Source organism: Glycine max, chromosome 13 (assembly GCF_000004515.6).
Source record: "Glycine max cultivar Williams 82 chromosome 13, Glycine_max_v4.0, whole genome shotgun sequence".
In the NCBI taxonomy this organism is placed as follows: domain Eukaryota; kingdom Viridiplantae; phylum Streptophyta; class Magnoliopsida; order Fabales; family Fabaceae; genus Glycine; species Glycine max.
The window spans coordinates 748,853-764,849 of NC_038249.2; the positions used below are offsets into that span (position 1 = coordinate 748,853).

A 15,997-nucleotide genomic window follows, 5' to 3' on the forward strand; every position below is an offset into this window, starting at 1 on the left:
GGGGAAATATTTTATTTGAGGATGATGCTGACTGTCTCTAGAGGACCAATCTCATTTGAAGATATCAGAACAGTTGCTGGTGTTGAATATCCTACATATAGAGAAACATGTTTTGCTATAGGTTTTTTACAAGATGATAGAGAATTCATTGCCTCAATCAATGAAGCTAAAGACTGGGGCTCAACACCTTATCTAAAGAATCTTTTTGTATTATTACTTTTGATAGGTACCATGAATAAACCTGAACAAGTGTGGGGAAAAACTTGGCATTGCTTAAGTGATGATATTCTATATAGTCATCGCAGATCAACAAGCACTCCAGGTTGGCTTACATATAGCTTGACACAGAAAAGTTTTATCATAAACATTATCTAACTTCCTTTTCAAATGTCTTAGGATTACATATTGATGACTGCAACCTGATGAATCTGGTATTGCTTGAATTTGAACGGTTGTTACAAGCCAATCAAAGATCACTTAAAGACTATCCTTGCATGCCATATCCTGAGAATGCAAATTTACTAACACATGCAGACAATGGCCTTATTTTGTCTGAGTTGAATTTCAACAATGAAGAACTTAGATCATAATTCCTTAACCTTTTTTCTCAAATGACAGGTTTATTTATTATACTAACTTGCCTTGTTTATTTCCCTCCCTTGTGTTTGGCTCTGGAATTTCAAGTTGTTATTAAAACCAGAACAATTTTTATGCCTACAGACCAACAAGAACAAATTTATAACCGAATTATTCACGCTGTCAATCAAAATGAAGGTGGGATGTTTTTCTTATATGGATATGGAGGAACAGGAAAAACATTTATTTGGAAAACACTTGCAGCCTCATTGAGAGCTGACAATAAAATAGTTATTATGGTTGCTTCTAGCGGCATAGCTTCTTTGTTATTGCCTGGAGGAAGAACAACACATTCAAAATTAAAAATTCCTGTTCCGATATTTGAAGACTCGACATGCAATATTCATCAAGGAACACAATTGGCTGAATTATTGAATGAAGCAAGTCTTATCATATGGGATGAAGCCACATGGCTCACAAATTATGTTTTGAAGCACTTGATCAAATTCTAAGAGATGTTATTAAGGCAAAATCAAGTTCTGATAAAATCTTTGGTGGTAAAGTTATGGTATTTGGTGGAGATTTTCGGCAGATTCTGCCAGTCATTCCTAGGGGTAGCCGGTCTGACATTGTTAATGCAACTATAAATTCATCTTATCTATGGAATCATTGCCATGTTTTGACACTGTCGAAAAACATGCATTTAGAAGCCAATATAGATGCAACAGACAGAGAAGAAACTTCAGCTTCTGCACAGTGGATCCTTGATATTGGTGATGGGATTGTTGGGCAGCAAAATGATGGTTATGGTTCAATTGAAATTCCAAAAGATCTATTAATCACAAAATATGATGACCCACTATATGCAATTGTTAATTCTACATTTCCAAATTTATCTCACCATCATAACAATCATGAATACTTTCAATCTACAGCGATATTAGCTTCCACAAATGAAATCGTACAACAAGTTAATGATTATATACTATCATTGATCCCAGGTGATTATAACATACCTCATCTAATTCTGATTATATATCAATTTGGACTGTATGTCATTCTTATGAAAGGTTCTGCAAGATTAGTTATCAAATTTATTCAATATTTTCTCTCCATACTGATCTTCTAATTTTTTACTCTTTTTATTCTTTAACTGATATGATAACCTGAAAAAAAAATTACAGGTGAATAAATGGAATATCTAAGCGTTGATTATGTGGACAAATCAGAAACTCTAGAGAGTTCTCATTTCCGATCCCTCACAACAGAATTTCTTAATTCATTAACAACATCCGGCCTACCGAATCATAACATCAAAATCAAAATTGGATCACCCATCATGTTGTTAAGAAACTTAGACCAAAGTCAAGGACTATGTAATGGCACTAGATTAATTGTTACAAGGTTAGCTAAACATGTGGTTGCAGCTGATATCATTTCTGGCAAAAATATTGGTCAAAATGTTTATATTCCAAGAATGTCTATGTCTCCTTCACAATCCCCATGGCCTTTTAAGCTTTTGAGAAGACAGTTCCCAATAATGTTTTCTTATGCTATGACAATTAACAAGTCCCAAGGTCAATCATTATCCTTAGTGGGGCTTTATTTACCTAAACATGTCTTGTCACATGGACAATTATATGTGGCATTGTCAAGGGTAAAATAAAAAAAAAAAAAGCCTTAAAGTTTTAATACATGACAAAGACAAAAAAAAATCAAATTCCACAACCAAAGTTGTCTTCAAAGAGGTCTTTGCAAATCTTAAAAGGTTAATCCAGTTTATATATATTCTATATTATTATTTTGTATGCTATGATATTCGATAGTTGCTTATTCATACTCTAACATGCAGTTAGATACAAAATGATAACAGGCAGTTTTCAACACATCAATTCAAGTACTGATTCTGTCTTAACCAGGTGCACCATATCATATATATTGTTTTTATGTCATGTCTTTCTGCATAAACCATCACAATCCAATAAACAAATAACTGCAAATATTGTTGCCTTATGGTTGGTTGTCCTACATATAATAGGTCCATTTTTGGTGCAACCTTACAAAATAATCCAGGAAAAAAAAAGCTCAAGCCAAAAGTTCAAGATGTCGGCATAAACATATCCGTTATTCATGTACTTGAATAAATATTTGATACAAGTGTTTTGGTTACACCATTCAATATTTAAATATGCTTGGTATTTTTTTCAGCAATTCTGAATTATAGGGTACAATATATATGTTATCAATTATAATCCCTTTTCTTGGTTATTGTCCCACCAGCATTTCTTGACTTCTTATATTTCCTTTCTTCATACATGGAGATGCAAGCCTCAAAATTCCAAATCAACCATCAACCACATGATTTTGCACTAATAATAATATCTGTCTTTGAATTTCCATGAATATCATCTGCAATAACTGCACCAACTTCTCAAACCGTTCTCATCCTACAACTCTTTGCATGAACATTAATAGACGATGGAAATTTCTAGGGCAAATGCATTTTTGTGATATTTCATTGGATAACTGGTACTATCTAACAATCCAGTAATAATCTATATTAACTAGTACTATGTAACACAGAAAGCTAGCATTCAATATTGACAATGATCTAGACCAAGTTGAATCATTCGATAATTGCAACTATGCAGCAAATACATAAATAATTTAAAGCGCATTAATGTAAAAAAAAAAAAAACAATCGCAATTGAATCACATTATTTGATTAACATGATTTTAGGAAAATAAACTATATCATCAACTATTTAATACTCATCTTTGATTAATTGTGGTGCCACCAATTTATAACATGTATTCATTGATTAAATATTTTGCCATTTCTGAAATAATAAATTTACTGTGAAATACTATAAATACATTTATACAGAAAACTAAAAAAAACTTTATCTTTAAATTCTTTGCAATTTTAATGTCAATGTAAAAAAACAATTTAAATTTATTTTTTACAAACACTTATTTAACAAAAAATAATATCTGAATTTTTCATACAAATACAATCTAATTATTATCAATTACAACATTTATCACGTTTTCCACATAATCATCAGCATTTGCACAAAAAAAAAGTTCTTTCACTACATCTTTGAAGATATATATATTGCTCATGACATTCAGTGGCAAACTAGCACCCCAACAATATTGACAATGATTCAACTCCCTCTACATGTCCAATCTACTGGACCAGCATTCAATACTCCACGATTTCCAATTTACTTGGCACGTCTCGCGTCACACCTCTTGGCTAACCGATACTTGACTCCCTCATTTATTCTACAAACACCATTTCCTTACAAACATTAACCTCTTCAAACTTTCCTAAAAAACAACAACAACTGGGCTCCGACTATGAGTTCAGACTCATCGACGGCTTCAAACAAAGTAAATGTCAAACCAAAAACTCTGTTAGTTACTGCATTTTTCTTAAATTTGTCCCAAATTGCATTACCTAATTTCTAGACTGCTCTTTCCGATTTCGACTTCTATTTGTGCTTCTATCATGAAATTTATTATCTACATTCCACATTTCCTCACTTGGTTGAGGAATCCTTACCGGGTTTTTCTTCTTTTTCAGTTCATCTTTTCAATGTATTCATCGATATATTTTATGTTTTATAGTTGACGTTCATCCGACATTTCTAAAATTATTCTAGATTAGGAACTATATTGATTATTTGGACAACTGTTTTCGTCTGATCTTCAGTTTGTGCATCTTCATCTGCCTTAGAGATATATCTTTTTTTTCATGCATGTACTTCCTCTGTTTTTGTCTTTTCTCAGTTTGTTTTTCATTTCTATATCTCCATCACTTGCGTTGTAATTTTCCACCTGGTCACACCTTCCATTTTGTCGAGACTGTGCTTTTACTTCAAGCTTTCTTCCTTCTTAGATTTCATTCCTGTTCTTGCCTACTGTTATCGTTCATGCCTAAAACTGCCACATCACAACTTAGATCTTAATTGAATTTTCTAGCTTACCAAACCATATTAAGCAATTTCAGATTAGGAACTATACTTATTAATTCAACTGTTGTTTTCATATGGTGTTTATTTGTGCATGTTAATCTCCCTCATGAAATTTTGTTATTCATCATTGTATCACCCTAACAATGAAAACATTATTATTGTGTTGTCGACCAATGCCACAATTAAAGAGGGTCACCTGTTGGTAAATATTTGTGTTTTAATTTAAAATTTATAAATATATATTAATTCTATTTTATAAAATAATATTTATTTTAGATTCTCTTAAGATTTTGTTTTAATGAGTCAAACTAGTTTGTTATATTTGTTGTGACAACTGTATGTTGGTTTTCCAACGGTCATATTTCTAACGGTCATATTTTGTTGTTGCAAAATGCCTATATATATCTATCTCCTCTTTTCTAGAAATGACAGACTGAGAGCTCTGGTTTCTTTCTGCCAAAAATTTATCTCTTTCTTTTCCTATACAAAACTTAATTTTTGTGAGAGCAAGAACATTGGTGTTCATAAGGTTCGGGGATCCTTTCGCTGCACACGATCGGAACCAACGGGTTGTCGTATCTTGGGAGAGGAGCGCAATCAGAATTTCTTACCCGTGCAGTGGGGGCGTTTTCTCTCTAAGGATAGCGTTTACGCGCTTCAACCCAGGCTATTTAATTCTTTCCCTTGATTTAATTTTTCCTTGTGCTCATTGTATGATATAATTCATTATTTATGTGCTATCAATTAAATTTAATTTGCTATTGTTATTTTGTTATTTAATTCAAGACTATGCATCTTCTTCATATTTATTTTCCTTCATTTTGGTTTTATTTTTCCAACAGTCTTAGAGAGAAAAATTGTTTTAGAGAGAAAATGTTTTATACTTTCTTCTTGCATAATCTTTTCTACAGTAGCATGATGTTGTATCAAAATATCTATAATGGATATGATTGAGTTCCTTTTTAGTAAGTCTGAAAAATTAATGGACGAAGACACAATGTATTATGCTTCATTAAAAATGTTTTATTATATTATTTCATTTCCTTAAATTTTACATAAGTGAGAGATTGTTGAAAATTATTTTCTTATAATTTGAAATTTAAAATATATTTTCTTCATTAATGATGGTTTTGAAGAGAAAATGCTTTTAGAATTAGTTTATGTGAAAAACTAAAAGCATACTTCTAATTTCATTCCTATATGATTAGAAAACTATCTTTTACTTTGTCAAATGATCCTGTGAACACAAGTCTTTAAAATCAGGACATTTGTTGTTTGGTTTTTAATTTTTATTGTTTAATGTTATTATTTCTACTGCAAGTATTTTGTTGTTACATGTTGACTGATTGTCTCTTTATTTATAACTCATTGATAAAAGATAAGCCTGTGAAAATATAACACACAAAAATAATAAAATAAACATTTTGGTGAAACTTTATATTTTGCATGTCGTATTCTTAAAAGAGTACCTTGTAAACAAAAGAAAAATCTTTATGAGCTATGGAGAAAAAGAGAACCAAATCCGAAATATCTTAAAGTGTGGGGGTGTCTAGTAAAGGTTAATATCCCTATTAATAAGAAAAGGAAAATTAAAAAAAAATATTAATTATATTTTGTTGGATATTTTTTACATAATACTACTTATAGATTCTTAGTTATTAATTCAGAAGTATCTGAAATTTCTAATAGTACTATTATGGAGTCTAGAGATGTGACTTTCTTTGAAAATATTTTTTCTTGAAAAATAAATTGTTAAATCTTTGTATGGTTTGAAACAAGCTCCAAAGCATTGACACAAAAGTTTGATTAAGTTATTCTTTTGTATGATTTTCAAATTAATGATAGTGATAAATGTGTGTATGTGAAACAATTTGATGATAATGGATGCGTCATTTTATGTTTGTATCTGGATGACATATTGATATTTGGTAGTAATATGAATTTCATAAATGATGTAAATTTTTTCTTGTTTAGAAATTTTGGTATGAAAGACCTTGGTTGTGTAGATGTGATTTTGGGTATTAAGCTTATAAAGAAAAATGATGACATGACTTTTACCCAATCTTAGTATGTTGAAAAGCTATTGAAGAAGTTTAATTATTTTGATGCGAAACATGCTTTTACTCCTTATGACTCATCCATGAAGTTAAAGAAAATTTGAGTAAAGGAATTTCTTCACATAAATATTCTCAAAGTATCGGTTCTTTATTGCATTTGACAAACTTCTCTAGGCTTGTCTGATATTGCATATGCAATTGGTAGATTGGAAAATAATTGAGAGATTTAGTGATACAAACTTGAAGTTCTAATTTTGATGAAATAAAATTGACAAGTGGTTATGTTTTTGCTTTAGCTGGTTGTGAGTATCATGGAAATCTGCTAAATAAACTATTATTTCACGTTCTACTATGGAAGTAGAAATTATTGATTTAGATACTGCTACTAGTGGTGCAGTATCATGTGATCTACCATTGTTGAATAAGCCTATACCTCCAATTCCAATGCATTGTGATAATCAAATTGCTATATCTAAAGGGACTAGCAAAATTTTAATGAAAAAAGAAGACACTTAAGAGTGAGACATAAGTCTATAAGAAATTTGATTTCTCATGATGTCATTTCTCTTGACTTTGTCAGGTCAAAAAATAATATTGCGGATCCGCTTACAAAAGGGTTGACACATCAACAAGTACTTGAGTCGTCGAGGGGAATGGGATTAAAGCCCATTATTTAGTTACAACAATGGACACCCGTCTCCGTGTGATTGGTGATCCCATGAATGGAGTTCAACGGGTAACAACGAAATTGTTTGTTGACTAAAGTACACCAAAATGAAATTTGACGGAGCTGTTCCGTTTCTCATTCCTATGACGAGGTGTATTATAAATTGTGGCAATATTAAGGTTGAGGTATTTATATATGTGTATTTTTTATAAAAAAAAAAAACAAAATACCTCTTAATGAATCCGATGACAATTATTGTAGGGGTGAGGGTCACAACTCACTCTTTGAGGATTCACCTAGTGAGTGTGGTGGTGGGGCTGTCACTGTGAGATATGGGCTAATCTCTAAAGGACACTCACGAAACAAGATACAAGCGCAAGGCCGTGTAACGCGCTACCACTGATTAGAACCTAATTGAACACCAATATTGTAGGGGTTGTGTACTAAAGTCCGGTTAAAGAATATGTAGTTCAAGACAATCAGGTCACTACATTTTTCTCGGATGGAAGTTCATAAACACTAGGTATAAGGCTCAAACCCGGAAGGTTCCTTATACCGAAATACAATATCACATGCTCTTTCTCTTATGTTTTTATACAAATTATCTTTTAGAAAATATACTTTAAAATTTTAAATTATGTGGGGGAATGTTGGTAAATATTTGTGTTTTAATTTAAAATTTATAAATATATATTAATTCTATTTTATAAAATAATATTTATTTTAGATTCTCTTAAGATTTTGTTTTAATGAGTCAAACTAGTTTGTTATATTTGTTGTGACAACTGTATGTTGGTTTTCCAACGGTCATATTTCTAACGGTCATATTTTGTTGTTGCAAAATGCCTATATATATCTATCTCCTCTTTTCTAGAAATGACAGACTGAGAGCTCTGGTTTCTTTCTGCCAAAAATTTATCTCTTTCTTTTCCTATACAAAACTTAATTTTTGTGAGAGCAAGAACATTGGTGTTCATAAGGTTCGGGGATCCTTTCGCTGCACACGATCGGAACCAACGGGTTGTCGTATCTTGGGAGAGGAGCGCAATCAGAATTTCTTACCCGTGCAGTGGGGGCGTTTTCTCTCTAAGGATAGCGTTTACGCGCTTCAACCCAGGCTATTTAATTCTTTCCCTTGATTTAATTTTTCCTTGTGCTCATTGTATGATATAATTCATTATTTATGTGCTATCAATTAAATTTAATTTGCTATTGTTATTTTGTTATTTAATTCAAGACTATGCATCTTCTTCATATTTATTTTCCTTCATTTTGGTTTTATTTTTCCAACATCACCCTGTACTATGATATATAGTTACTCATGTTGGCTTTCTTTCACAACAAATATGTTGTTTAATTATTTTATTTTCTATGTAGTTGTTTGGTTATTCATATTTTTTCCTGGTATTAATTTCTTCAACTGGAGACCAATTTTTCTTACATACATTTTTTAAACATTCCAAAAAGCTGAAATATTGTTTAATTCACTGTATGTTTGATCAACAATTGCAGAAGGTTATATGCATCCAAATGTCCTAATCTAGAGTTACACATATCTCTAAAATGACTAAACATAATTACAATCTATATCTTCATTTCTATTAGATCATGCAATTTTTGTATCATTTTGCCAAGCTGGAATGTTGTTTAATTTTCTCCATGTCTGATCAGCAATGGCAGAAACTAATATATTGTTTCGACAATTTTATTGCTAATCTAGAATTGTGTATGCCTCTAAAATTACTAAACATAATTAGACTTTTTGTACCTGCTTGATAGCTTAAATTTAACTGCTTTGTTTCTTCCTAAGTCCACATGTTTGATTATTATCTATCTGAATAACACAACATGTTGCTTTTTATGTTCAATCTCATTCTAGGTGGAACTTCCATTTATCAGAAAACCAACAATCATGCAGTTTAGAGCCACATCCCACAATGATAGGGTAATATTGCATTGAAACTCATTTCTTCTTTGCTTTTTTTTTTTTTTGCAGCTTATTTATTTTAATTTTGCACATAATATTTTCTTGCAAGACATCACAAAAATCCCGGTTTTTTACCACATTCAGTGGGCACTAGAATATCCCGAATATGTCAGTTTCAAATATAATGGAGCTGTATACCAAATCCAAGTCAGACTCCATAAGGGAAAAGTTTTCTTTGCCGATGGACTGAAACGGTTTAGAAAAGAATTATCCATTTATGAATCTACTATGATTCATTTCTTTGCCATCGACTACATCTCAGTATTCGACCTTCATTTCAGTACACCATTGGAACAGCAGACCTCCGGAAGACCGTGCATGATATCCAGGCAGCATATTTGGACACTTGAAATAACGCAATCAATGATTGATGCACCTCACCCTTTGGTAATGATGACAATATGTTTATTATGACTTATATAAATACAAACTTAAATATAATTATTATTTATCCTCTTTTGCAGAATCTTCCAAGCTGTGTAACTAGACATCTAAATGGATGTGATCAACACATGACAATCCTTAGAAGATTAGGGCCTCCATTACAATGGAATGTTATTGTTCTTGATATTGGAATTGGCGAAAAATATGTTGTGCAACCTTGGTATCAATTCCTTGAAGAAAGCAATTTTTCTCATGGTGATGAAATCTCTTTCTACTACAGGCAACATGAATAAATTTGGGAAATTATTATCAGGAGTCAAAAGGATTGGGACAATAGTAATAGTGATAGTGACTAAATTGAGTTTACGTTGTTTGTTTTGTTTACTAGCATTACCTAGGTCAATGAGTAATGTAGCTTTTTCTTTTAATGCAAACAATCTAATTACTATTAATGTTACATATATTTTTATTTTTATACTATTTTTCATTTTAATACTATATTATATGATAAATAAATATTCATATAAAATAAATTACAAATGACTCGTACCGTGCGTACAGGTTACCAACTAGTAATTATTATAAAAAGTGTAGATTTTAATAATATTAGTACAATTAAGTACGATGATGTTTATTTTAGTTTTAATATTATAGTGATATTTATATTTTTAATATATACTAATGTATAAATCGATAGTTCTAATGGTCATTTTTAAATATAAATATTGTATACAAATATAATTCGATTGTGTAGATTAAATCTTTAGTAGGAATAACAATGGGCTGGGGAGGCTAGCCTTAAATAGTAGTCTCTCACCATCATTACATTTGATGGAATACATCTCGTGCCCATCTCTTGCACGAATATTTTGTTTTGCAAGTATCGATGAATTTTATAAATATTTGCAAGTATATGAACAATATTTGTGAATATTTTTTAAAATTAAATTTTTTTAAAAAATTAAGTTAAGAAATATCATGTTAATATTAGAATGATATTAAAAAAACATTTTCACTTTAATATTGTAGTGACCATTCAAAATATTTTTTAGGAGAAAATTATTACTAATAAATACTTTTTTGTTACATTAGAAATCAAAACTAATAAATACTTGAATTAATTAAGAAAAAATTTTAGTACCATATTAAATATTTTAAATTGTTAAAAAGTAGACATATTTTTAATATAATAAATATTTTTATTACACTTTTTTTATTTCTATAAACAATATTTTAGAATACTCATTCGTATTCTCCTAATAATAATAATAAGTTAATTATAAGTGTTATAAAGATACTAATTAAATATTATATAATTTATTCTATTAAATATTTTGAACCATTTATTTCATCTCAATTGATTATGATTTCAATGGCTTTTAGTAAAATAATTTTTATTTGTACAAATAAAATTTATCATATTTAAAAGTAATTTTATAAAAATAAAATAAAAAATATATCAATAATTGAATGAAAATATTATAAAACTATGAAGAGCAAATTATACGTGCACTTCCTTTTTTTACCAATCACATATTTCCTAACTTTTCTTTTTGAGTCCGTTGCACACATCTCATTTTTTAAATAGTGTTAATTTTTTTATGTTTAATCACGGGATAGACACGTGTTTTTTAAGATTTTTTTTTTCATATTGAAAACATGACAAGAGAACACTTAAATTGTCTTCAAAAGAAATATAAAAAAGAAAGAAATTTGACTCTAACCACCATTTGTCGATGGAATCAAAGTTATCAAAAGCAGCGTGACTATAACCACGACATACCGGTGAAACCAACACTATCGAGTTTTTAACCCAAGAATAAATGAAAAGCTCTCACAATAGATAAATTCTCAAATTTCATCGCTACAAAAAAAAAGTCTATGGACGGTTGGAATCCGTCGGTAACCTCAAAATTTCGTCAGTAATTCAAAATTTCTAATGGACTGGACCAAAAACTCGATAGTGTGTCGGTGGAACCGACACACTATCGAGTTTTTAACCCAAGAATAAAGGAAAAGCTCTCACAATAGATAAATTCTCAATTTTCACTACTACAAAAAAAGAGTCTATTTTCGATGACTGGAATTCGTCGGTAATTCAAAATTTCCAATGGACCGGACAAAAATCTGTCAGAAAAATGGTCATAGGAAATTTTAACAGACGATTTTTTGTTGTTTGTCGGAAATTTCCGACGGGCAATATTTGTGGGAAATTTCTAACGAATTTTTTCCGTGGGAAATATCTGTTGGAAAATCCGTCAAAAATGTTATTTTATAACGAATTTTTTTTTCATTTTTATTATTTAACATCGATAATTTAGGAATTATTTTTTGTATTTATATTATTTAACGTCAAAATTTTAATTACCATATAAATATAATTAACGAAATACTCAAATTTATAAATCCAAAAAAAAAATAGTAAAATAGATCATTAAGTTAAATTGAAAATAAATCTAAAAGAAAAGCACAATGTAATATGTCAATAGTAATTTTGTGTTGCTAAGTCAGTAATCAAAATATTCATTGGGAGAGTGCCTCTGTTGGTCATTGTCTTATTGTTGTTGCTGGTGAGGTTGTTGATGTTGATGAATAATGTTCCACGCTTCAGAAGGTAGGAACTGAAGAACAATTGATTGAATACATGCATCTCCTTCTGTGATTGACGAAACTCCTGCCTCAGTTGGTTAATTTCTATGGCATCTTGAGCGTGACTAGGAGATCATGTAAGATGCATGAAGTTGTCATCTCCACATTTATAAGTATGAGCAAGGTCTCCATTACGTAAAGGCATCCCTTACGCTTTGGTCCCGTAGCTGCAACCCAACACCGAGTCATAAGTTTTTGTTCTTTGGTAGGGTCTAAAAGAGTGAGTTGTGATTCACCAACACTTGATGCAACATTAGACCTAGCTTGAGATAGTTCATCCCCAAATTCTTCTAGTCATTCATAAACAATTATTATTTCATAAATATAATAAACATTTTAAAGAATAAAAAACATGCAAGATAATGGTCTCACATGTGTCTGCCTAGATCTATCATCGACAAATTGACATGTATCATTTCGTAAATGAGTTTGCTAAAAAAACTCATCATGCAGATCGACCAAGTTACTCTAACTATTAACAAACATTATAAAATAGACATTGAACATTCTTGATAAATTTATGCTTATTTGATAGGATTGATGGATTGAACATTCTCGATAAATTAATAGGCATTGTGTTATTTCACTGCCATTTTAAACTGGGTACTATCTTTTATACATTTCAAGCAATGATTGTGGTTGGGTCAAATGTTAATTGTTTAATAATTGCAGGTTGATGCAGCTCTTGATTTGAGCCACAAATAAGACATAGGGAGAATGATAAAGGCTCACTTTCCATACTCGTAGAGGATAATTGTTGATGTTGTCATGTGATTTCTTTGATTTCTTGCAATCTTGTCTTTCCAATTCTAAAAAAATAATAGACACAAACCTCGTAATTGTAGCTTACCAAAAATATTAAAAACAGAAATGTCTTTTTGTCCTTTTGACACGATTGAACATGTGGATTTTCAGTTTTTGTTCTAGTTTTATTTTTGGTTTGTCAATATACGTGATAATTGAATGACAATAAAACATAAGTGTCTTTTAATCCATGTAGTTGAAAATACCAACTGGAAAAAAAAACTGTGATAATTACTAATAAAGTGTAACACATTTGATAAATAAAAAAAATTTTAAATGGTATGGCCAAAGATTTGATTTCTGACCATACAAATGAAGAAGAATCTTATTGAAAGAGAAAAAAATTATTTTGATAAATGATGATTTCTACGCCTTGAAGAAACTAATTTCTGGCATAAAGATATCCTTGGAACAGACCAAACAAAAAAAAAACATGTAGATTAATTAGGGTGAAGTTATTTTAATTTAATAATTAATAATTTTAAGTATATAGTTACATTAAATATTAAGAGAAAAAACTTTGTGACTTGTAATAATCTTATTTCACTAAAACAAAGATAAAAAAATGTGTCATTGAAAATGAAAATGTATGTGTCTACTAATTATTTTTGTATTCATAAAAAAATCATATAAACTTTGAAAATTAAGAGCTAAGAATTTAAATAAATATTTCTTTTTGTACCATTGGGAGGAATGTCAATGATACGAATAGATATAAATATAAATGTTTTGGGAAAAGAAAAATAACTAAGTACAATATCACGTGCGATATCATCTTTAGTTTTTGTCACTGACTCATGGTATATATCTATAAGGAAATACATCTTTAATTTGATATATTTAAAGTCAAAATTATATTAATTACGTGATAAATTTAGGTTAGAAATTATGATTAAATGAATATCAATAAAAATAAAAAGTTTGTAATTCATTAAATGAATACCATCCCTACAGAAGGGTGATCCTAATAAACAATTACAAAGGAAGTTCCACGACGAGTAGTTAAATAGAACTTGAACAACAGAATCAAAAAACAAGGAAAGAATTCACTCCACATATTGTTGTTGATCACAACGAAACCACTCTATTATGGTGGCTCCTTCTCATGATTCTTCCCAACTCCCCTATTGGTTTCTCCTTGTCTCTGCCCAATTAACCCTTTTCTTTTCGGGAATTGCTAGGGGCACCCAACAACATTGTTGGTGCACCCAGCAATTTTTCAAAAATCCCAAAATATCCTTGAACGTTTTTCTTTTATAAAAAGCTATTTTTTATTTGTTTTTCATCGTTGCTTTCTTTGTTTCTCCGTGGTGCTTGTGTTGTGCAATATTTCTCCGTGTTGGTTGTGTTTGTGCTCTCCTTTGGTGTGATATTTGTCAACTAAGGTACATAGCTTTTGTGTGTATCATTGTTTATTTTGGGTAGTGGAATGGTGTAAGTGTTTAATTTGAAGCAAATGAAGAACATTCTTCCGCTGTTGTAGTTACAACTGCGGAAGACAGCTTCTTTCGTGGAAGCTCACGGAAGATGTCTTTCGCGACATTCCACAAAAGAAGTTTTCTTCCGCTGTTGTAACTACAACTGTGGAAGACAACTTCTTCCGTGGATTAATTTGTTTTATAATTTTTAGTTTTAAGATTATTTTGAATGTTATTTTGGTTAATTCTATTTGTAATTTATGTGAAACATAAAAATATATTTCTTGGTTGAAGTGTTGATTTTTTTGCCTAGGTTAAAGTATTTTTTGGTTAAATGAACTTTGTAGGTTATAATTTTGAAATTATGTAATTAAAAGTTGAATTTGGTTGTTGTTAAAATATTGATGTATATGTAGATTAAATATTTGTGAGGTTGTCAAATGTTGAATTAGTTCGATATTCATAGTTTGTAAAATTTTTTGGGTTGTTGTATTGTTCAAATTATTTAGTTGAATATTGAATTAGATGATAGTTATGTTTGAATTAAGATGGACGAAGATCAATGGGCATATTACAGTACGATGTCCGAAGAAGTTGATATGGATTTTCAAGATGAACAAGATTGTGGTGTGAATGAAGGACATGTTGATTGTTCAGACGCTTTTAATACTTCTCACGTAATCAAGTCGAATGTGAAATCAAGAAATATCCTGCTAACGTTGAAAGAGCACAACGCCAACAGTTGCACCACAATCAAACAAATCTACAATGCAAGAAGTACATATTGTTCTTCAATCAGAGGAGATGACACTAAAATGAAACACCTAATGAGGCTCCTTGAACGTGACCAATACATTCATTGGCATAGATTGAAGGAGCAAGATGTGATGCGTGATTTATTTTGGTGTCACCCAGATGCAGTTAAGTTATGTAACGCATGTCATCTTGTTTTTTTGATAGACAGTACCTACAAAACAAATAGGTACAGGCTCCCATTGCTTGACTTTGTGGGGGTGACACCAACCGGGATGACTTTCTCTGCTGGGTTTGCATATTTAGAGGGTGAGCGCGTGAACAATCTTGTATGAACATTGGAACGGTTTCGAGACCTTTTTTTAAGAAACGATCGCCTTCCTGTTGTTATTGTCACAGACAGAGACCTAGCCCTAATGAATGTTGTGTTTCCAGAGTGTACAAATTTGTTGTGCAGGTTTCACATAGACAAGAATGTGAAGGAAAAGTGCAAATCGCTAATTGGTCAGAAGAATGTCTGGGACTACGTAATGGATAGCTGGGGTAACCTGGTAGATTGTCCTTCGGAACAGGAGTTCACTGAGCACCTTCAAAGCTTTCAAGTAGCGTGTTCCCCGTAGTCAATGTTCGTTGACTACATATGTGAGACATGGATTGTCCCACACAAGGAGAAGTTTATCACGACACATATTTATTACTACTAAAAAATGTATGCTACT

The 15,997-nt window shown here is 30.7% G+C and overlaps 1 protein-coding gene across 1 annotated transcript; it reads left to right on the forward strand.

Annotated features, from left to right (window-relative positions):
- Nucleotides 1–1,045: 1,045 nt before the first annotated feature.
- Nucleotides 1,046–15,898, forward strand: LOC100810970 (uncharacterized). The gene is made up of 3 exons (XM_006595227.1): nucleotides 1,046–1,577; nucleotides 15,486–15,570; nucleotides 15,736–15,898. The coding sequence occupies exons 1-3, from the start codon at nucleotides 1,046–1,048 to the stop codon at nucleotides 15,896–15,898; spliced, it is 780 nt and encodes a 259-aa protein (XP_006595290.1).
- The last annotated feature ends 99 nt before the right edge of the window (nucleotides 15,899–15,997 follow it).

Coding starts and splice junctions, on each gene's coding strand:
- LOC100810970 (XM_006595227.1), top strand. CDS start 1,046: ATGGCTCACAAATTATGTTTTGAAGCACTTGATCAAATTCTAAGAGAT. Junction 1,578..15,485: donor TATACTATCATTGATCCCAG/GTGATTATAACA, acceptor TTTTTTTGATAG/ACAGTACCTACAAAACAAAT. Junction 15,571..15,735: donor GGGATGACTTTCTCTGCTGG/GTTTGCATATTT, acceptor TTTGTTGTGCAG/GTTTCACATAGACAAGAATG.